Source organism: Podarcis liolepis (assembly GCF_965112155.1).
Source record: "Podarcis liolepis genome assembly, chromosome: 9".
In the NCBI taxonomy this organism is placed as follows: domain Eukaryota; kingdom Metazoa; phylum Chordata; class Lepidosauria; order Squamata; family Lacertidae; genus Podarcis; species Podarcis liolepis.
In genome coordinates this window covers 3,771,243-3,792,329 of record NC_139564.1, presented here as the reverse complement: position 1 = coordinate 3,792,329, position 21,087 = coordinate 3,771,243, and the positions used below count along the sequence as shown (strand labels likewise).

Here is a 21,087-nt window from a genome sequence, read left to right as displayed (position 1 = left end):
CTCCACCACACTCCTTGGCAGCAAATTCCACGGTCAAACAGCTCTTACTGTCAGGAAGTTCTTCCTAATGTTTAGGTGGAATCTTCTTTCTTGTAGTTTGGACCCATTGCTCCGTGTCCGCTTCTCTGGAGCAGCAGAAAACAACCTTTCTCCCTCCTCTATGTGACATCCTTTTATATATTTGAACATGGCTATCATATCTCCCTTTAACCTCCTCTTCTCCAGGCTAAACATGCCCAGCTCCCTTAGCCGTTCCACATAAGGCATCGTTTCCAGGCCTTTGACCATTTTGGTTGCCCTCCTCTGGACACGTTCCAGTTTGCCAGTGTCCTTCTTGAACTGTGGTGCCCACAACCGGACACAGTACTCCAGGTGAGGTCTGACCAGAGCAGAATACAGTGGCACTATTACTTCCCTGTCAGATCACAGTGCAACTCTCCCTCCCCTTATATGGGGAGTTTTGCTTATATGGCGAGCTAAAGAGACAGTAGCTCAGTTTTAGCAGACGCTTGCCCGTGGCGTGGGTTTTGTGTGTGTCAGAGATGCCGAGGCACTTTGGGGACTCTCCGGTTTGACTTCACTCAGAAATAAAATCCCATAATCTCTCTGAAGCTCCTGTTCCGGCTCAGGTTTCATCCCAAGCCAATGCACACCCTCATTCTCTAGTCAACTTGGAATATTTAGAGTTATATGGAAGTGTTCCTTTGGGGATGGGATATAGCTCAGACATAGCACATCTCCTTTACATGCAAAGTGGTGAATTCATCTGACAGGGGAGGGCAAACATTTTCAAGGCACCCTGGCATCGGAGCCAACTCCTAGGGGCTGAAGGGTCTTAAGCCCTCCAATAAAATATTTTAGGGCCCCCCAAAAGTTGATGGGCATTTCCATTCAAATAGGGTGTGTGTGTGTGTGTGTGTGTGTTGCATCATATGATCAGTTATGCAGAGTGGGGCCTACCTAGGCCTCCCCAATATTTGATTCAAGTTGGCAACACTGCCCTTCGGCTCCTCCTGTACAGGATGTGTGTATTCCAACACACAGCGTGTGAAACCTGTGGAGCTGCTGGGAGTTGTAGTTCAAAACACCTGGAAGGCACCAGGTTGGCAGAGGAGGTGGCCCTGTGGGTTAAACCACAGAGCCTAGGGCTTGCTGATCAGAAGGTCGGCAGTTTGAATCCCTGCCAGAGGGTGAGCTCTCGTTGCTCGGTCCCTGCTCCTGCCAACCTAGCAGTTCGAAAGCACGTCAAAGTGCAAGTAGATAAATAGGTACTGCTCCGGCAGGAAGTTAAATGGTGTTTCCGTGCGCTGCTCTGGTTCCCCAGAAGCGGCTTAGTCATGCTGGCCACATGACCCGGAAGCTGTACGCCGGCTCCCTCGGCCAATAAAGCGAGATGAGCACCGGAACCCCAGAGTTGGCCACGACTGGACCTAATGGTCAGGGGTCCCTTTACCTTTACCTCTAAAGAAATCCAAGTTGAAATAGTATTTAAGGGAGGAAAGTGGCGGTGGAGTGAGGATAAGGACCACCCTGACCTTTCAACTTGGGGGGGGGGAGCAGGTGCAAATCTTTCAACTCAAGAGGGCCCATTTCCTAAGAAATGAAAGTCGTAGTTGATTGACATGTACTTACATTGAAAAACAGTGCAGCCGGGCATTTATCAACATTGCTATTGTACAACAGCCGTCACAGGACACACAATGGACAATGTAGAAAATAAAATTAAAAATTAAAAACAATAATAATAAAAAATACAAAGGAAACATGAAACAGGAGAAGGATTCTCCGTACGACAAAGATAAATACACAGAGAGAGAACAAGCCCCCCGGCGAGGGGGTGGTTTGCAAGCCCAGCATCCGGGGCTCTTCTTTCCCCACAATCTTTATTTACAAAAGTTTGATCCCCTCCTTCCCACTTGGAAATAATGCTAGAAAAATAACTGCGGGAGGCCGAGAGAAGATTCGCCTGAAAAGCCAGGGGCGCGAGGCAGCAGGAAGCTCCCCGACCACAGCTCCATTGAAACACACACAGCGCCTCGTTTTTAGTGGGGCTCGGGCCGGAGACCGCTCTGCTGGATCGCGCCCCAGTTTTTTAAAACTCTAATTCTCTTTTTACAAAAAAGAAAAGAAGTGTGTGTAAAAACAACAACACAGGACTGTATTTCTGTTGCTTTAAAAAAAGAAAGGGAGAGGTTTTTTTTATATAGATATCAAAAAAAATATGCAAAAAACAGTGTACCGGCATTTCGTACGGGCTTGAGATTGCCCGGGTGGTTGAAAAGAAAACCAAGGAGGAAAACGTGAAACTGGAAATAGGAACGAAGCCCTCCTGAAGGCCATTTTCCGAACATGGAAAGGCACGTCCTGAAATCGCTGTGGCTGCCGAGGGGAAAAGGGACTGACAACTAATGCCAGTGTGAGTTTTCCAGGGGCCTTGGCGTGGAAACAACATGGCGGGCACCCAGTTAACCAGGGGAGCGGCTTTGGGTGCCGAACCAGGTTGGGTGGGCACCCATGTTTGCCTTGTAATGCCAGCGCAGCGGGGCGGGAAGAATCAGTTCATAGGATGAGAAGGTGCTTAACTCTTCGTCCGACGCTTGCTGAGTCTCCCCCTGGGAAAAAAGGATCCCCGCTAAAGTTGGGCACAATCCCTGATATCTTGTTCCTTTCCGTCCAGGTCTGAAACTGAAAACCAGCCCATCGGGGTGGAAGCGTTTGTGGGGGTTCGGCAAAGGCGTTCCCACACCCTCAAGCACCCCCCAAATCCCCCGTCATTTTAGCAAATCTGGGATCAGGGGAGTGTTTGCTGAGGCAATGCCCAATTCTCAATTTCTGTGCTGTCCACAGGCAAGTTTCACGTACAGGAGCACATTCCTTCAAAAGGCGTCTAGTCTACTCTTTAAACTGGTTTAATAGCCATTCCCTCTCCCCAGGGACCAGCAGTTCTCTGAGGAGAGGCCGGGGAATCTCAAAACAGAGTATCTACTATGTTTTCCCCTCAACAATCTAAAATTCCTGTGATTCCTTATAGGGGAACACAGATAAGACAACCAGGCAGAAGTTATACCGTAGATTTTGGTTGCGGCCACACCATAAATTTAATGCCCTCTTATTCCACTGTAGAGAATCATGGCTTCCCCCCCAAAAAATCCATAGAACTGTAGTTTATCCAGGGTTTCCTTACCACCCTCCGTGCCCGTAACAAAACTGCAGTTCCCAGAAATATTTTTTGGGGGGAAGCCACGACTCTTAAAGTGAGATACGAGTGTTGATGTGACTACAGCTGAGGATCACTTTCCGTGGGCACCAGGGCTATCCTAACACCTTCTCTGCTCCTGGGGGAAGAAAGCAGGCTCTGGGTTACCAGGGGAGGGGTATTCTGGGGTATTGCAGGGGGTTGGACTAGATGACCCCTAGGTCCCTTCCAACTCTACAATTCTATGACGGGTTGGGGGTGGGTCCCCTATGGGGAGACATTCACGTGAACTGTGAGTCCGGGGCTTGGAGAGACGACGCCTGTGCTCTTACTCCAACAATCGTCTACACTGCCTCCTCCCTCCTCACTTTCTGCTCCTACAGGGCTGTCTCTTAAGGATTATACCAGGTGGAAAAATATTTCCCGCAAGCCACACACTGCGGCACCACTCCAGAGCTGCTGCGGCTCACTGGTTGGGCCTTGGCTCAGGGCCAGGACACGTGCCTTGCATGTAGAAGGTCCCATCTCCCACCTGTGGCATCTGCAAGGGGGGGATCCTTGCCTGAAGCCCTGGAAAGTCCCTGCCACTAAGTATCAATGATGCTGAGGGCCAGGACAACTGCCTTGCATGTAGAAGGTCCCACCTGAGCCAGGTGTATCTGTGCTCTCTCTTGGTACACGGCAGCTTCCTATCAGCTACTGGATCCCAGGGGAGGTGGGACCGGAGTGGGGTCCTGCCGTGTGATCCTCCCGATCCACGAGCTTGCAAAACCTTAGAGCTCTGAGCCCACCCTCCTGCACCGGAAAGCTGGCCAGTACGGGATATTTGCTGCTTCTTGACAGAGAAGCCGGTTGTCCCCACAAAGGCTCCTGCCATTCACCCAGCCCAAGAGCACGTCAATTTAGAAGGATTTGGCTTTTCAAGCCCTTTCTGGTTTCAGGAATCGGGAGACGGAGGCCCTTCCTGCCTCAATGGGGAGAGGCGGAAGGGAGCGAAGGAGAAACTCTCTCTGGGGGATTCGTGGGTGGGCATTTCAACATCTGGAACGCCTGGGAAGAAGATGAGCAACACATGGCCAAGATTTGGGCGGAAGGGGGAAAGTTGCCAGGGTTCTTCACACGTGTCCTGTTAGAAGGGGCTGCTTAGCCCCCAAACCTTCAGATTAAGACACGTGTTAAGAGGAGGCTGGTTAGCAGTTGCGGTTGACAAGGGATGGACCTTTCGGGCGATGCGATGGAGCGGTGAGCCCCAAAGGCTTTGCCCACAGCGAGGTCCTCCAGCACCCAGGCTTTTCTGTGCTGGAGGACTGATAGGGGCTGCGCATTGCAAGGTGGGGGTTTAGAAAAGGCAAAGGCAGCGTCGCTGTTTGGAACGCAGGCTCTCTTCCCCCTCGCCAGAAAGCAATCTCCGGTTTGGCCAGGGGCGTAACGTGAACCAGCTTGCTTTGGAGCAGAGATGGAAACCCCCCAAAGCATAGGGAAGACCACCATCTCCTTGCCAAATCATTTCCTGGGGTCCACACCCAAGGCCACGGGAGCGACAATTTAAGAATAGTGAGGAGGAGGACCCAGGAGTCCTGGTGCAAAGGGCTGATGCTCAGGGTCTGGCTTCCAAAGGGAGACCCTCTCCGGCTAAGACGGGAGAACACTCTGCTCTTTGCTGGGAGCAAATCTACCTGAGGGAGGGCAACCCAGGTGAGGGGATGGTGTGGGTGGGCTTTGCTTCCGATTCTTTAACCAAAGCTGTGAGGAATGGTGCAAGAGGGCGGGGAAAAGAAAGGATGGCAGTGCTGAAACCCCCTCAAACACCTCTCCCTAAAAATTGTATCTTCGCCCCCAGTTTGTGGCTGGGCATCTCCGGGTAGCAGATGAGTAAGCATCACTTCCCAGTGCTTGCCCCACTGCACTGCAGCCTCCCACCAGAAGGGGGAGCCTTCTTGAAATCCTGCAGCCGGGTTGGAAGGAGCTGGGGGTGGGGAGGCGTGTGCTCCAGGAATGCATTGAGAAGGGCCCACACCCTTCCAAGTCCAAGGGTCTGGGTCAGCGCCAGTCTGTTGGTCCCTCCTTCCAGCCCAGCCCATCCTCCGTTTCCCGATCACATGGGCGGAACGATGAGACCCGACAACGCTGGAAAGCAAAGGAGAGAAGCGTCACGTTCTGCGGCCACGTCATCAGCTGAGCCACGCTGTAGACAAAAGATGAGGAACCTGCAGCCCTTCCAGGCAGTGCGGTGTAGTGGTCAGAGCATTGGACTGGGAGACCAGTGAGCTCAGCCATGAAGCTTACTGGGTGTGACTTTAGGGGGGCAAACACTGCCTCTCATGCTAGCCTGCCCCACAGGGTTGTTGTGGGCATAAAGCAGGGAAGGGGAAAACCAAAAAGTATTTGTTCATGCACGCTTGGCAAAATTAAAATAAGAAGAGGGCGGGCATCGAGGAAAAAAGATTTCGGCATTCCCAACTGCCCTTGCGCACAGTGTGTTTTGACTATGAGAGGTTTGGGCTTCCAGCACAATCCCAGGAATGTAGCCCCAGTGGGATATAATAATACATAAAGGTTGCACTCCAGTTCCCATCATTCCAAGTCAATATGGTCAATGGTCAAGCATTAGGAGGGCTGTGGTCCTGCTGTGTCGGTCATGGCAGCAGGTTCCTCACCCCTGATGGGACCTCTATGCACACAGAGCCTTTTTACATGTCTGGAATTGCTTGTGCCAACCTGGTGCTCTCCTGATGGGAGTTGTAGTCCAACAGTATCCAGAGGGCACCAGGTTGGTGAAGACCTGGTGCTGTAGACCCTTTGGGGTTTGGGCAGCATCTGAGAGCTGCCCATCTGAAGGCAGACGGCCTTGTAGCAAGGGGCAACTTACCACGGCATGCATCTGACCAGGTGGCAAAGCCAGCCGCCGGCATCGTCCTGCCAAGCGAGGAGGAGAATCTTACCACTTTCCAATCTCCCAGGTTTGAACGGTGGCAGTCAGAGGAGAGAAGGAGATCTTCCTTTGCGCCTGTCAAGCCAGGCGGGTGGGAGATCCCTCTCTACTGAACTCTACTGAGCATGTGCAACAGCTCGTGTGCCCCGCATCAAACCATAGGAGCCACCACCTCAAAGGCCCTGCTGGAAATTGCACCTCAGGCCAATACAGTTGCTTACAGAGAATTCTTGCCGCAGTCTCAGCAATCTGACTTGACGGCAGACCTTCTAAAAGCCAGGTCGGGGGTCTCGTCAGGGCTGCTGGTTTGATAACCATAGGTGGTAAGGGTTAAGTGGACTTGGCTCTTTCAACATGAAATTAATGTTTTCTGGGCTGTTTTTTTGGGAGAATGTAGCAGAAAGCGTGTGGTGGCAGAGGCCCCCATTAGTGGGTACTACCCTCTGGTGAGCAAAAGGGGTAGGCCCACCTCGCAAGGTCGCTGTTAAGGAGCCGTACTCGTTCACGGCAAGAGGAGCAGAAAAGAGGGGGAAGGCTGACAGAGCAAGGCGCGAGAACGAGAGAAGAGACATACTGTGTGATTAGGAATAAGCCAGTCCTTGCAGCGACCGAGACGGTGTGTGGAACTTGTCTGCAGAATCCTCAAAGGTTTGGTCTGGTTGGCAGGACCCGGCAAGCAGTGGCGCAGGGCGGGCAAAGGACAGAGAGGCGGAAGCGAGAAAAGGGAAACGACGGGGGTGGGACGAAAGAAAGCAAAGAAGGAAAGGCGGTTAAGGAAGAGGAAAGTTTGCAGCCAAGGCTGACCTCATAAGCAACTGCTGCTGGGTAAAAGGGGCCGGATCCCAGGAACACCCACCCACCCAATTTCTACTCTGGGTGAGGATTCCTCCCATATGGGGTCAGGAAGGCAGCTAGGGGAACCCCCTGCTAGCATCTCTCCCAAGTCCCCAGGGAAGGTGTTGGTCAAGAGGGCAGCCGTGGCACTGACCCGCCCAAAGGAGGTGATACACCACATCCAGGCTGCGTAGTGTAGCGGTTAGAGCGTTGAACCCGGACCCAGACCTAGGAGGCCAGGGTTCAAATCTTCACTCTGCCGTGAAGCCCGCTGGGTGACCCTGGGCCACCCACAGTGCCTAATCCACCTTGCAGGGTTGGCGTGAGGATAAAATGGGGAGAGGAGGAAATATGGAGGAAATATGAATGCAATCAACGTCATCATTATTGGGCAGTATCCAGCTAAGTCGTCCTGTCAGTGCAAGGATTTACGGCGGTGCAATAGAACTAACCTCACTTTCCCCCCCAACATGCCTCCTGGGCTCAACTCCACGGAGTTGTGGGGACACCCTAGACATGATAGGAGTTGATAAAATCTTGAAGGGCACAGAGAAAGTGGATCGAGAAAAGTGTTTCTCCCTTTCTTGTTGACATTAGAACTTGTGGACAACCAGTGAAGCTGAAGGTTGGAAGAAGATTCAGGGACGGACAAGAGAAAGTTAACCTGTGGAACTCATGCCCACAGGAAGTGGTGTCGGCCACCAACTTGGATGGCTTTAAAAGAGGATGGGACAAATTCATGGAAGAGGTGAAGGCTACCAATTGCTTCTAACCAGGACAGCTCCGATGTGCTTCCATGCTCAGAGGCAGCGACGCTGCTAAATCCCTGTTGCTGGGAGCCACAGATCCTACTTGCATACTTTCACACACACCTGGTTAGCCACTGTGAGAACAGGAAGCTGGACTAGGTGGGCCCCTGGTCTGATCCAGCAGCTCCTTCTTACGTTCTCCCTTCGCTCGTGCCTCCTACCCGCTTCCCAAATCGCCTCCAGAGGGTTGGGGGGGAACCCAGAACAGATTCAGAGCGGAGAGAAGTCTGTTGCAGAAGTGCAAATCCTTGCGCTGAGGAGACGAGCGAGCAGGGCGCATCGTTGCTGCCGCCGCTGCCACACAACAAAGCGTGGCCGCCTCGCCCTTCCTGCCACATCCCACCCGCTCCTTTCACACGGCCCCAGCTGTCCCCATGACTTGCGCCCCTTCGTGCCCCAGCTGCCACCGAAGGAGACGGGCGGCGAGGACTGGCCAACTCACCCTGCAGAGTGTTCCCGTTGGCAGTGGTGCAGGCAGGGGGCGGAGAGGCTTGCGGCCGCACCACGGGGGCAAAGGCGCTTTTCTGCTTGACGGCGGAGATCATGTTGACGGGAGAGAAGGAGAAGACGCCTCCCGGGGTCGAGGAGCTGGCGATGGACGAGGCCCCCAGAGGTGGGCTGGAGGGCATGACTGGCGTGGAAAGAAGGACAGGGGTTAGCCGGCAGCGGGAGTGAGCCGGGGCGAGGGGAGGTGGACCCCCATTGGACTGTATTCTGTGTTTTTTATACGGTGAACCCACGGAACTAAAATACAGTCGCCCCTTGGTTTACGAAGAGAATGCGTTCCGGAAGTCTGTCCGACTCCCGAAACATTTGGAAACCAAGACGCGGCTTCCGATTGCGCAGGCGCACCAGAAACAATAGCAGAAGCCGCATTGGACATCCAGCTTCCAAAAAAATGTTCAGAAACTGGAACGCTCACTTCTGGATTCTGCTCGTTCAGGAGCCGAAATGTACTAGTGCCAAGGCATTCGACAAACTAGGTACGACTGTACATATTAAAAATAGGAACATAAAACAAACCATAAATCCCCCCCCACAGCACATTAAGGTAAAGGTAAAGGTACCCCTGCCCGTACGGGCCAGTCTTGACAGACTCTAGGGTTGTGCGCTCATCTCACTCTAGAAGCCGGGAGCCAGCGCTGTCCGGAGACACTTCCAGGTCACGTGGCCAGCATGACGAAGCTGCTCTGGCGAACCGGCACCAGAGCAGCACACGGAAATGCCGTTTACCTTCCCGCTAGAAAGCGGTACCTATTTATCTACTTGCACTTAATTGTGCTTTCAAGCTGCTAGGTGGGCAGGAGCTGGGACCAAACGACGGGAGCTCACCCCGCCGCGGGGATTCGAACTGCCGACCATGCGATCGGCAAGTCCTAGGCGCTGAGGTTTTACCCACAGCGCCACCCGCGTCCCTACAGCACATTATCATTATTATTTATCACGTTTGCAGGGGTTGGCCTTAATGACACTCTTGGTCCCTTCCAATTCTACAGTTCTATGATTCTACAAACCAACGAGCAGGAACTGAAACATAGCTACCATTCAAAATTCGGCACTCCTCTGAATTTTGCAACTCAGTTCTCCAATGAAGCAATGTGTGGAAAAATGTGTGTATCACAGAGCAGTGTGACCAAGAAAAGCATATATTAGCAAAAAGAACGTGCCCAAAAGCATTATATTGGAGGAAATTGCATGCAAAAATGTGCATATTGCATGCAAAAATGTGCAAATCACTTCATAAATTTATATACTGCTTGACTGTAAATAAAATAACCCTCAGAGCACTTTACAAAAAAAAAGAAAGAAGAAGAAGCAATAAAAGTATTATTAAGAAAGAACCATTAAAATGTTCCAGAAATTAAAGTCAGCAATAAACTAAAAACAAACCACCCTTCTAGATTTCTGGGTAGACTTGTCTAAACAAAAGTGTTTTCAGCTGGCTCTTGGGAAGAGTACAGTGATATCAAATTGACACTGAAAGTCTGATGAATTTTCACAAATTGCTGCAAAAATGTGGAGAACTAGATTCAGGATTGGAAAAGTGAGAAACAGAAATCAGAGACAGGGATTTGTCTATCCTCGGACCTTACCCAGGAGTTCCCAGGCCTACAAGTGCAGCTTCCCCTACCATGAGGACTAGTCCCTTAGCCTTCTTAAAATGGAGCTGCGATTCTCAGGAAAGGGAAGCGCTGCCTAGGCACCCTCGACCCGCCCTTCCTTCCGCAAAGGCGACAGACACTTACTGGCGTAGGGGGAGTTGGCCGTGGAGCCGTTGAGGAAGCTGGGGGACCCCGGAACCCCCAGGCTGGTCATGGCAGTCCCCGCATAGCCGTTCATGCTGGATGTGATGGTGTTGTAGTTGCTCTGCTGCGGGGTGGAGCTGGGGACATAGCCTCGCGGCGAGACACTGCTCGTGTTGCGTGTGTACCCTGGAAGGCAGGGCAGGAAGTTAGATAGTTGCTCAGTTTACCAAGTATCTTAAGATGTCTTGCCTGCCTTCCTTCCTTCCTTCCTTCCTTCCTTCCTTCCTTCCTTCCTTCCTTCCTTCCTTCCTTCCATCTTTCTCTCCTCTCTCCCTTTTTCTCCCTTCCTCTCCTTCCTCCCTCGCCTTCCTTCCTTCTATCTTTCTCTCCTCTCTCCCCCTTCATTCCTTCCTATCTATCTTTCTCTCCCCTCTCTCTTTCTCTCCCTTCCTCTCCTTCCTTCCTCTCCTTCCTTCCTTTTCGCCCCCTCCTTCTTTCTTTCCCTCCCTCTCCTTCCTTCCTTCCTTCCTTCCTTCCTTCCTTCCTTCCTTCCTTCCTTCCTTCCTTCCTTCCTTCCTTCCTTCCTTCCCTCCTCTCCTCTCCTCTCCTCTCCTCTCCTCTCCTCTCTCTCTTTTTCTCCCTTCCTCTTTCTCCTTCCTTCTATCTTTCTCTCCTCTCTCTCCCTTCATTCCTTCCTTTTCTCCCCCTCTTTCCCTTCCTCTCCTTCCTTCCTTCCTTGACTCACAATGTTAGATTCAGGTATGCAACAATGAAACCAACAGAGCTTGGAGGGGGCATCTGCCAGGGATTCCTGCATAGCAGGTGGTTGGACGAGATGAGTTCTACACATCTGGGGTTTATTGGGGGGGGGTGCAACAAGTTCCATAAAATAAGAAACACACCACCACTATAAAGAGATGAAATAATCAGGAATGATTATTAGAATAAGGCAGTTAGATATAGATATAGATATAGATATAGATATAGATATAGATATAGATATAGATATAGATATAGATAATGATCCCATCACACCCCATCAAAAGCCTGGGAGTGTCATAACCTGGTGCTGAAGAGGTGATAATGGCAGTCTTGCTAGGGCGACTGTGGGTGGTAGCCACTAATAATAATAATAATAATAATAATAATAATAATAATAATAATTTATTATTTATACCCCGCCCATCTGGCTGGGCCTCCCCAGCCACTCTGGGCGGCTTCCATAGAACCCAAAAATACAGTAAAATATCACACGTTAAAAACTTCCCTGAACAGGGCTGCCTTAAGATGTCTTCTGAATGTCAGGTAGTTGTTTATCGCTTTGACATCTGCTGGAAGGGCGTTCCACAGGGCGGGCGCCACTACCGAGAAGGCCCTCTGCCTGGTTCCCTGTAGCTTTGCTTCTCGCAATGAGGGAACCGCCAGAAGGCCTTCGGCGCTGGACCTCAGCGTCCGGTCTGAACGATGGGGGTGGAGACGCTCCTTCAGGTATACTGGACCGAGGTCATTTAGGGCTTTAAAGGTCAGCACCAATACTTTGAATTGTGCTCAGAAACGTAATAATAATAATAATAACAACAACAACTACCTGGAAGTGGCAGGGATTGAACCTGGGACCTTCTGCTTGCAAAACAGACAATCATCATCATCATCATTTTTTATTTGTACCCTGCCGATCTGACTGGGTTGCCCTGGCCACTCCGGGTGGCTGCCAGCATGTCTAAAAACATAGTAAAACATGCAAAGGCCACCCCTTTGTTGCCACCCTCTCTGAGACATATCTTGTGGAAGGTCCTCAAAGGACGGCCTCTGATGCTGGCTCCCAGGAATGGTCACGCGAGAGCCACAGAGAAGACACCCAGCCGCTTCCTACCTTGCTCCGAGCCCTGGGTGGATTCGCTGATGTTGATGGCCAGCTGGCTCCCAAAGGAGTTGACATTCATCATGCCCGAGTGGGCATGGTTCCCGGTCAGCGAGGTCAACTGGTTGGGGTTGCGCGGGACGCTGTACAAAGCCTCGGCAATATCCGCCGCTCGCTTCAGAATTATGTCCTGGGAGAGAGGGGAGAGAACGCAGACATCCGCAATCCGACCGATGGAATAATTCCATTAATTAATATTGCAAATAAGTCCATGTATGAACATCATCGGGATGTGGGTGGCGCTGTGGGTTAAACCACAGAGCCTAGGAGGTCGGCGGTTCAAATCCCCGCGACGGGGTGAGCTCCTGTTGCTCGGTCCCTGCTCCCTGCACCTAGCAGTTCAAAAGCACATCAAAGTGCAAGTAGATAAATAGGTATTGCTCCGACGGGAAGGTAAATGGCATTTCCATGTGCTGCTCTGGTTCTCCAGAAGTGGCTTAGTCCTGCTGGCCACATGACCCAGAAGCTGTATGCCGGCTCCCTCGGCCAATAAAGCGAGATGAGCGCCGCAACTCCAGAGTCGCCCATGACTGGACCTAATGGACATCATCATCACTGTCATGGTTTCAGTTCCACTTGGTTTGAACGCTGCGGCCCATTGGGAGCAGGTATGGCAGAAAGCTGGGAGCCCAACAGTAGGTGGTGCCAGAGGCAACTGATTTTTCAGAGAATCATAGAGTTGGAAGGGACCCCCAAAGCTCATAGAATCATAGAATTGTAGAGTTGGAAGGGACCCCAAGGGTCATCTAGACCAACCCCCTACAATGCAGGATTGTCAACAAAAGAATAACTGACAGAAGCCCCTCCCCCCACCTCTACTTAAAAACCTCCAAGCAAAGAGAGCCCACAACTTCCTGTGGGATACCTTTCCACTGTCTATCAGCCCTAACTGTCAGAAAGTTCTTATTTCTTGTCATGGAATGCATTTGTTTGGGGAAAAAGCTTGTCCATCTTTCTTGGGACAGCCCTTAAGATCTATGAAGCCCCCATGTCACATACCAATCCCTTCTTCTCCAGGCTAAACACCCCCAACTCCCTCAAGCCTTCTTCCTAAGGCTTGGTTTCCAGACCCTTGACCATCTTGGCTGCCCTCCTCTGCAGACCTGCAAGCTGGTCAATATCTTCTTTAAGCTGTGCTGTCCAGAACTGGACACAGGACTTGAGGTGAGGTCTGACCAAGGCAGAATGACCCCAAGGATCAATGCAGGAATCACGACTCAAGAATCCCTGGCAAATGGCCACCCAACCACTGCTTAAAAAGGGAAGGAGAGACCGCCATCTTCATTCTAGTTTCGCCCCCATCCTCCTTCTCCTTCTGGCCGACATCTATACCGGGCAACACCCAGGTTTCCCTGCCTGCTTCTGAGGGAGGTTCAGCATCCTTCAGGATTGGACCCCCTTCTTCTTTGTTCCTGCTCCGAGAGTAACATGTAGCCCGGCCCGGGTTCCCCCTGGGAGAGCAGGCTGAGAGCTGAGGCCCGCCATTTTGTTTGTGAGCGGGGAAAGATTTATGCCCTGGGAAGGGAAGAGCGACGAGGGACTTGGAGGAGGAAAACAAGGCCCCATCGCAGAGGCGAACGCCTCCCAGCCGATGGCCTGACCCGACGCCTCCACAAGCCCAAAGCAATATCCGTGCAGGTGGTGCTAACCGCTACTGAGCCATGAAAGCACCGGCTGGGCCCAGTTACGGGGGTGCGGGAAGGATGGGGCCGCCTTGAGCCCGTGACTTAACGGCCCTGGAATTCCTAATGATGAACAGATGTGGGGCTGGAGAGCCAGGCCCTTGTATGGGGCCCAGCTAGCTGGATGCAAGGCTGTGTGTGTGTGTGTGTGTGTGTGTGTGTGTGTGTGTGAGAGAGGTAGCAAACAAGGTCCGGAACATGGAAGCAATTACTGGCAGCGGGACCGAGAGAGGGACGTAAAAACGGGCCGGATGACCGGGGTCCCTGGAACACCGCTCTGAAAAAACATCCCCCGCCAAATCCACCGACCTGCGCAAGATACAAACATGTGCTGCTCCTTCTGCACCGTCAACAATATTTTGATTCCTCTCCCACCCTGCACCGCAGGTCCCAGGGCGGGTTACGGCAATTAGAGAGAAAAGTACAGTTGTTAAAAAGAAAATGGTTTCCAGCAGGGACAAGGAGAGGGGGGGGGGGTCCCGGAAACACAACTCTCAAGTATCGCAAGGAAGGAAACTACCACCGCAAAGGTGGTAGATGCACCTGGGAGGGGAGGGGCGTGCGTGGACCTCACTGGCGGCTGAGGGCTGGGCCAAGGACCCCCCTGTGGAATGGGGGCGAGATGCACAAGTCGTAAAGGGTCCGCATTTATATGTAGCACTTTTGGGTGCCTCGAGGGCTTACAGAATCCTAGAATTATAGAGTCATGGATGCTTTTACCTGCATTGCACGTTTTCCTGCATTGCACATTGCAGTTGGACTAGATGCCCCTTGGGGTCCCCTCCAACTCTAGAATTCTTTGGTTCCGTGAGTTGGACCCCGAACGTCATCTAGTCCAACCCCACACACTGCAGGAATCGTGCCTGATCTTTTATTCCCCTTCCTTCCCTCCCCCTCCCCTTTTAATGAAGATTACCCACTCTGGGATCCCACGGCTAATTCTCCCCTGGTCTCCTCGCTGGCCCAAATAGGACTAATTAAGCCAGCTAGCCCTGGTGATCATCTAATGTTTATTGGATGGATTTCCCTCCCTAAATTGATTTTTGAATTCTGAATTTATTGTTATTCACATTTTATTCACTTAATTATGCATCAATTAAGTGTTTTAAATTTGTTGTTAGCCACCCTGAGCCCGGTTTTCTGAACTGGGAAGGGCGGGGCATAAATAATAATAATTATTATTAAAGTGAGCCTCGAACCCACGACCCCGTGATTAAGAGACTCATGGCTTCCTGGGCACTATTTCAGCTGTCCTTACAACAATGCTATGAAGCAGGCTATTCTACGCAGAGGGATATTGAGGAGGAGTGAGCAGTGGCTTGATCAAGGCAGCTGAAGTGAGCTCATGTCACTAGGACAGGTAGAAAAAGATGCTTCTTCATGTAGCACATCGTTAAAACTGCAGAACTCCTTCCCACAGCAGGCAGAGATGGCCTCCAGCCTTGATCAGGACACTAGACTATGGTTACCAGATTTTTTCCAATGAATCCGGGGACCCCCTCTTTCCCCCCCCCTTTTTTTTGAAGCTGAGTAGCAACAGGGAGTCAGTAGTGGGATGGTGAGGCAAAATGCCCTGAGCCCAAGCACACATGCATATTGTATATAAGGTGCAAAGCCCTTCTTTCGCACCCTGTGAAACATAAATGCGCAGAGTTTTTTAAAAACTGGGCAACGGCGTGCCACTCGCCCGTGACTCCCGAGCCTCCCCTGATCTCCTGCCCCCTTCCCACTTTGTTTTGACAGATCGGGGGAGGCTCGGGAGTCACGGGCGGCCGGCCGTTGCCCAGGAGGGGCGCAAGGTATGCAGTTTCTCTGCCAGGCAAGGTGCAAAGCCCTTCTTTCGCACCCTGTGAAACATAAATGCGCAGAGTTTTTAAAAAACTGGGCAACGGTGCGCCACTCGCCCATGACTCCCGAGCCGCAGTGCAGCTGGTAGTGGCGCCCGCCATTTTCCCTCGCTGGAAGTCCCCATAGGGACAGATTTGCAAATCCAGGGACTGTCCCCGGAAACCAGGGACGTCTGGTAACCCTACACTAGACTTCTGTGGATGCAGCCTAGAATAGCATTAGCTTTTTTTGCTGCTGCATCACACTGTTGACTCGTGTTCAGCTTGTGGTCCACCAAGACACCCAGATCCTTTTCACATGTACTACGGGCAAGCCAGGTGTCTCCCATTTTATATTGGTGCAGTTGGTCCTTCCAGCCTAAGTGCAGAAAGAGTTGTTGCTTTAGTTGAGATTCCTGCATTGCAGGGGGTTGGAACAGATGACCCCCAGGACCCTTCCAAGTCTACCTTTCTCTGATTCCACGACTGAGCTGAATGGACCATTAGCTTGACTCCGCCTAAGGCTGCCATTGAAGAAGTTCCACAATGCGCTGGGCACCCTGGGGCATTGTGGGAAAATGTGAAAGGCAACACTCAGGACCCACAGATATAGGAGGGGGTCCTGCTTGTCTAGACGCCCTGGGGAAGTGGGGGAACCCTGACTCCCACAAGGGATCAACACAACAAGGGAAAACCACACACCTTTGGGTTAGGAAAGGAGGCAACAATGTTTGTGTGTGTGTGTGTGTGTGTGTGGTGACGGGAGAGGATTTTGTGGCTGGATCTAGAGATGGCATTTCCCCCCCCAGGAAAACGCGTTGTAAACTTCATAACGGGAAATCACGTTGGCAAAAGACGGGACTCCACAGCACCATCTGGTGTCCCGTGTTACAACGAATATAAAACACTTTTTCTTTATTTATGAGTCCTGAGTTGCACAGCCCCTTCCGACAAGTCTGGCTTGATAATAATAATAATATAATAATTTATTATTTATACCCCGCCCATCTGACTGGGTCTCCCCAGCCACTCCAACCAAATATCAAAACCAATACAGCGTCAGACATTAAAAACTTCCCTAAACAGGGGTCTTTTAAAAGTAAAATAGTTGTTTATTGCTTTGACATCTGAAGGGAGGGCGTTCCACAGGGCGGGTGCCACCACTGAGAAGGCCCTCTGCCTGGTTCACTTCTCACAATGAGGGAACCACCAGAAGGCCCTTGGAGCTGGACCTCAGTGTCTGGGCTGAATGATGGGGGTGGAGACGCTCCTTCAGGTATACCCCAAGAGGAGTCAGAGGCCTACCTGGTTGTTGTGTGGCATCCCATATAACGCTTCCACCAGGTCAGCCGCTCTCTTGAGTAGCACTTCCTGTGGGGAGGGAAACAAAGGAGAGGCTGACGGCAGTCCCTCTTGGAAGGCAAACCTTAATGCAACCACCCTGCAAGAGTTATACCTTTCGATGGTTATTCATTCGTTCATTATTATCATTTCAAGCAAATGTGCTATTTACAATCAACCTGATACAAGCGTACGTGCACATAAAACATGGGCCTTGCCCAATGCCCAACAATGCCAGCCTCTGGCGTTTTCACTATCAGTGCCCAAAAACTGACAGTATTGGGAAGGCATTTATTATTTTTTTGGCGTTGCTGAAAATGTTTGTGAGCTCTGAGGGTTCATAATTTGGGAATTGGTTCAAAGCAAAGCCTCACATGAGAAAACACAAAAGATTGCAAAAATGAATAAAACTAAATCAAATTTATGTTGGAAATGTAAAGCGTGAGAAGGTACATTTTATCATATGTGGTGGGCATGTTTTAAGGCAAAAGACTTCTGGGAAATGATTTATAATGAATTAAAGAAAATGTTTTAAAATACATTTCTTAAGAAACCAGAAACCTTTCTATTAGGTTTAATAGGTGGAGAACTACCAAGAGAAGACAGAAGATTTTTTATGTATGCAATGGTAGCCGCAAGAATGTTACTGGCCCAAAAATGGAAAGAAGAAGAATTACCAATGAAGGAAGAATGGCAGACGAATATGCGGAAATGGAGAAACTGATGGGGAAGATCAGAAACCAAGAGGATCAAGTATTTGTTAGAGACTGGAGTAAATTTCTAGTTTCCTTAAAAAACCACTGTGAACAGTTAAAATCATTGGTAGCGTTGTAATGACATTTGTAATGTGAAATTGATTATGATAACTGAGGGTAAACAATAGTTGGATTAAGTAAAAGATGCAGAAAACTTAAACTTTCAATATAAGAACCCACAGGAGGAAGGAGAGGAAGTTTGAAGATTCAGAGAACCTTGTAATATAATGTTTGAATTGGTCAGAGATAAAGTGTATAAATTTTGAATTCTGGTGCTGGAGGAGACTCTTGAGAGTCCCATGGACTGTAAGAAGATCAAACCTCTCCATTCTGAAGGAAATCAGCCCTGAGTGCTCACTGGAAGGACAGATCCTGAAGCTGAGGCTCCAAGACTTTGGCCACCTCATGAGAAGAAAAGACCTTGATGTTGGGAAAGATGGAGGGCACAAGGAGAAGGGGACAACAGAGGACGAGATGGTTGGACAGTGTTCTCGAAGCTATGAACATGAGTTTGACCAAGCTGAGCGAGGCAGTGGAAGACAGGAGTGCCTGGCGTGCTCTGGTCTATGGGGTCACGAAGAGTCGGACACGACTAACCGACAACAACAACAAAGTGTATAAAAATGTGAAAACCTAATTAAAAAATGAAAAAAACCTAATTAAAAGAAGAAAAAAAACCACATTTAGTCTTTGCACTGGCTCTGCCTCCCTGTGCCTCTTTGAACATTGCAACCACATAATGCTCTTCTCGAGTGACCTGTGGCTGGGATCACAGGGCACTTCACGTCTCCGCGGATTTCCACTAGAAGGCGACAACCATCCATACAATAATCTGTATCTTCAGCAGGCAAACACACACACGCAACAAGCTAGCAACTTATTTCTTGGTAGCTCCTTAAACATTCCCCGCATGACAGCTCTGAGCAGACCAGCTGCATGCAAAAACGTATTTGCATATCCCATTGCAGGGATCACCAGCTTTTGGGATCTTGTGGGCATATCTGGAATTCTGACACAGAGCTGTGGACACTCAGGCCCGTCTCAGTCGCTTCTCCTGCAGCCACTCTGGATCACACCAGACAGAGAAAACACATGCACGTACCCACACAAACTCTTTGCATTACTACAGAGTGAAAGCCGAATCTTTTAGGATTTGCATAATTTGACACGGGGGGGGGGAGGGGAACCCCAACCACTAACAGATAAAAAGTTTACATTGGGAGACTGTGCAGGTAAAAAAAAAAAAAGATTACAGGTCTGGTGCTTGCCAGCACGACAAGCAGATTGCTCTTCGTTGGGCAAATAATTCCTTCACTGCAGTGGGTTGGACTGTTAGAATTCCTGCTCCATGATTGCAGTCATGGGATTTTTGTCTACCACATGACAGTATATGTTTTGACTCCACAGAGTGGGAAGTGACGGAGAAAGGATGTTTGCATTACTGTGTTCTGGGAAGTGGGACTATTGTCCTTTGTTCTTTTTCTCTTTGCTGTCTGATGCTAGAGAGAGAGGGAGCCATGTTGCAGTGCTCCGGGTGTGTTTATATGTAAATAAAGTAGATTAGCCAAAATGCTGAGTTGCTGAGGTCTGTTACATAAACTGCGAAGACTCTGCAGATCCCTAAGTGTGCTGATGTCTGTTGGCATCAGTCTCTGTGATGTTCGGGCTGAAGAAAGCTTTTGAAGCTCCCGAATGATCGACCAGGAGGGAGAGAACATGCCAGTTGGGCATGTATCTCTGCCAGGGTCCTACTTTAGTGTAGGAAGACCACCCTAAGAAACCAGAGGCCTTTCTCCTGAGCATCGTCGGCCAACTGGTGTTAAAGAAAGACAGAACATTCTTTATGTATGCTACAACAGCAGCAAGAATACTCATCGCAAAGTATTGGAAGACACAAGATCTACCCACCTTGGAAGAATGGCAGATGAAGGTGATAGACTACATGGGACTTGCAGAAATGACTGGCAGAATCCGAGACCAGGGAAAAGAGATGGCGGAAGAAGATTGGAATAAATTTAAGAACTATCTTAAGAAATATTGTAAAATTAATGAGTTTTAGAATGATGTGGTTTTAAAAATTAAATGGAGTAGACTAAGTTAAAAGAAAAGAAAGGATGACAATTAGATAAAACTAAGGGTGAGGATTTGCTGAACCAATTTTTTTGAAAAGGGAATGCAGAAAGGGGAAGTATGAGGAGGTCGGTGAAATAAGTTTGAAGAAAATAAGGTTTTGAAATTATACTTGTCTTTTTTCTTTTTATCTTTGTTTGTGTTTGTGTGTATTGTTATGTCTGTTATAATTTGTAAAATCCTAATAAATATTTATTAAAAAAAAGAGTGTAGGAAGACCATTGGGCTCCTTTCCAATGTTACAATTCTATGATGATTCAAGACATTGCTCCTTGTTAATCTCTCTCTCTCTCTCTCTCTCTCTCTCTCTCTCTCTCTCTCTCTCTCTCTTTCTTGGATGACAACAAAACTGGCAACAAATCACAGACTGCATCTCTGGACAGAGAGATGACCAATGGTTTGATGGTGGTTTTGAATAGATCCCTTGAAAGCCTTCTTATAACTTTGCAGTACGACTGCATCTTAGGCTGGAGTTCTGTTCCAAGGCTTCCACATATATGCAAAAATGCATATACTTGAACCACCACCACCCATGCGAAAATCCTTGCCCTCCCAGAGCTGGTATGCTGAGCAGGACTTGCCCAGCAAACAAGGCCGAGAGCTTAAAAGCTTTCTAGACCTGCTCAGTGTGCTGCCTTGGCGATGCTCTCGCAAGATCTCGTGGGTCTGTTCGAGTTCCCACGATATCTCGCAGGGCCGCCCCCAGGCGTCCAGAACTGGTGCGCCCAGAGGACCTTGCCCAGCAGAGCAAGCCAGAGAGCTTAAAAGCTCTTTTCGAGCCGAGAAAACTTGGCATGCATTTAATTTGCACAATTTCAACCGACCAGCTTTGCACAACGCAAGGCTGAGATTGCACAAGCTAAACGGCCATGAAATGTGGCCGTACTGTATTACCCAAAGCTCTCAAGGCCACTTATGCAGCAAACCAAAAAATATTTAACTATTTTAAACTAGGGGTGGCTACCCCCGCTTGTGCTGCTCACCAACCCCCTCCCTTTGCAGTCCTCCCCACTTCCTCTGACAGCTCTTTCAAACTTGGGGTTCCCATCCCCTGCCCTGTCTGTGCAAACCCAAGACTGTGAGAAGGCACTATAAATCCTTCAGTGGGAGCTGCGTGATGCTAGCCTTATGCTTCTATGTCTATAGGAAGAAATACAACCATGATAACTGTAGGCTCTATGCCTTGTACACCACCCAGCAAGCTTCTAAGATTTCTAATTTTATTCTGGATTTTATTCTGATCCTGATCTAATTTGAGGGTGCATTTTAATTGACTGTCTGATTTTATGTTAATGTATTATACATTTGATGTTAGCCGCTCTGAGCCTGGCTTCGGCTGGGGAGGGCGGGATATAAATAAAATTTATTATTATTATTATTAATCTTGTAATGTTGGTCACACACTTTTTAGACAT

General features: G+C 49.7%; 1 protein-coding gene across 3 annotated transcripts in view; it reads right to left on the bottom strand.

Annotated features, from left to right (window-relative positions):
- Positions 1 to 1,628: 1,628 nt before the first annotated feature.
- Positions 1,629 to 21,087, bottom strand: part of LOC310685789 (transcription factor COE1-like) — a 96,598-nt gene continuing 77,139 nt past the window's right edge. For 2 of the 3 annotated variants that reach the window (XM_083458721.1, XM_083458723.1), the window contains 6 exons: positions 16,752 to 16,817; positions 11,891 to 12,068; positions 10,018 to 10,203; positions 8,214 to 8,402; positions 6,703 to 6,783; positions 1,629 to 5,323 (listed from right to left, as the gene is read on the bottom strand). In XM_083458721.1, the coding sequence (XP_083314847.1) occupies positions 6,710 to 6,783; positions 8,214 to 8,402; positions 10,018 to 10,203; positions 11,891 to 12,068; positions 16,752 to 16,817 (693 nt within the window). In that variant the 3' untranslated portion in view covers positions 1,629 to 5,323; positions 6,703 to 6,709. The remainder of the gene's footprint in view (positions 5,324 to 6,702; positions 6,784 to 8,213; positions 8,403 to 10,017; positions 10,204 to 11,890; positions 12,069 to 16,751; positions 16,818 to 21,087) is intronic. The other variant, XM_083458722.1, reaches the window with a different exon arrangement.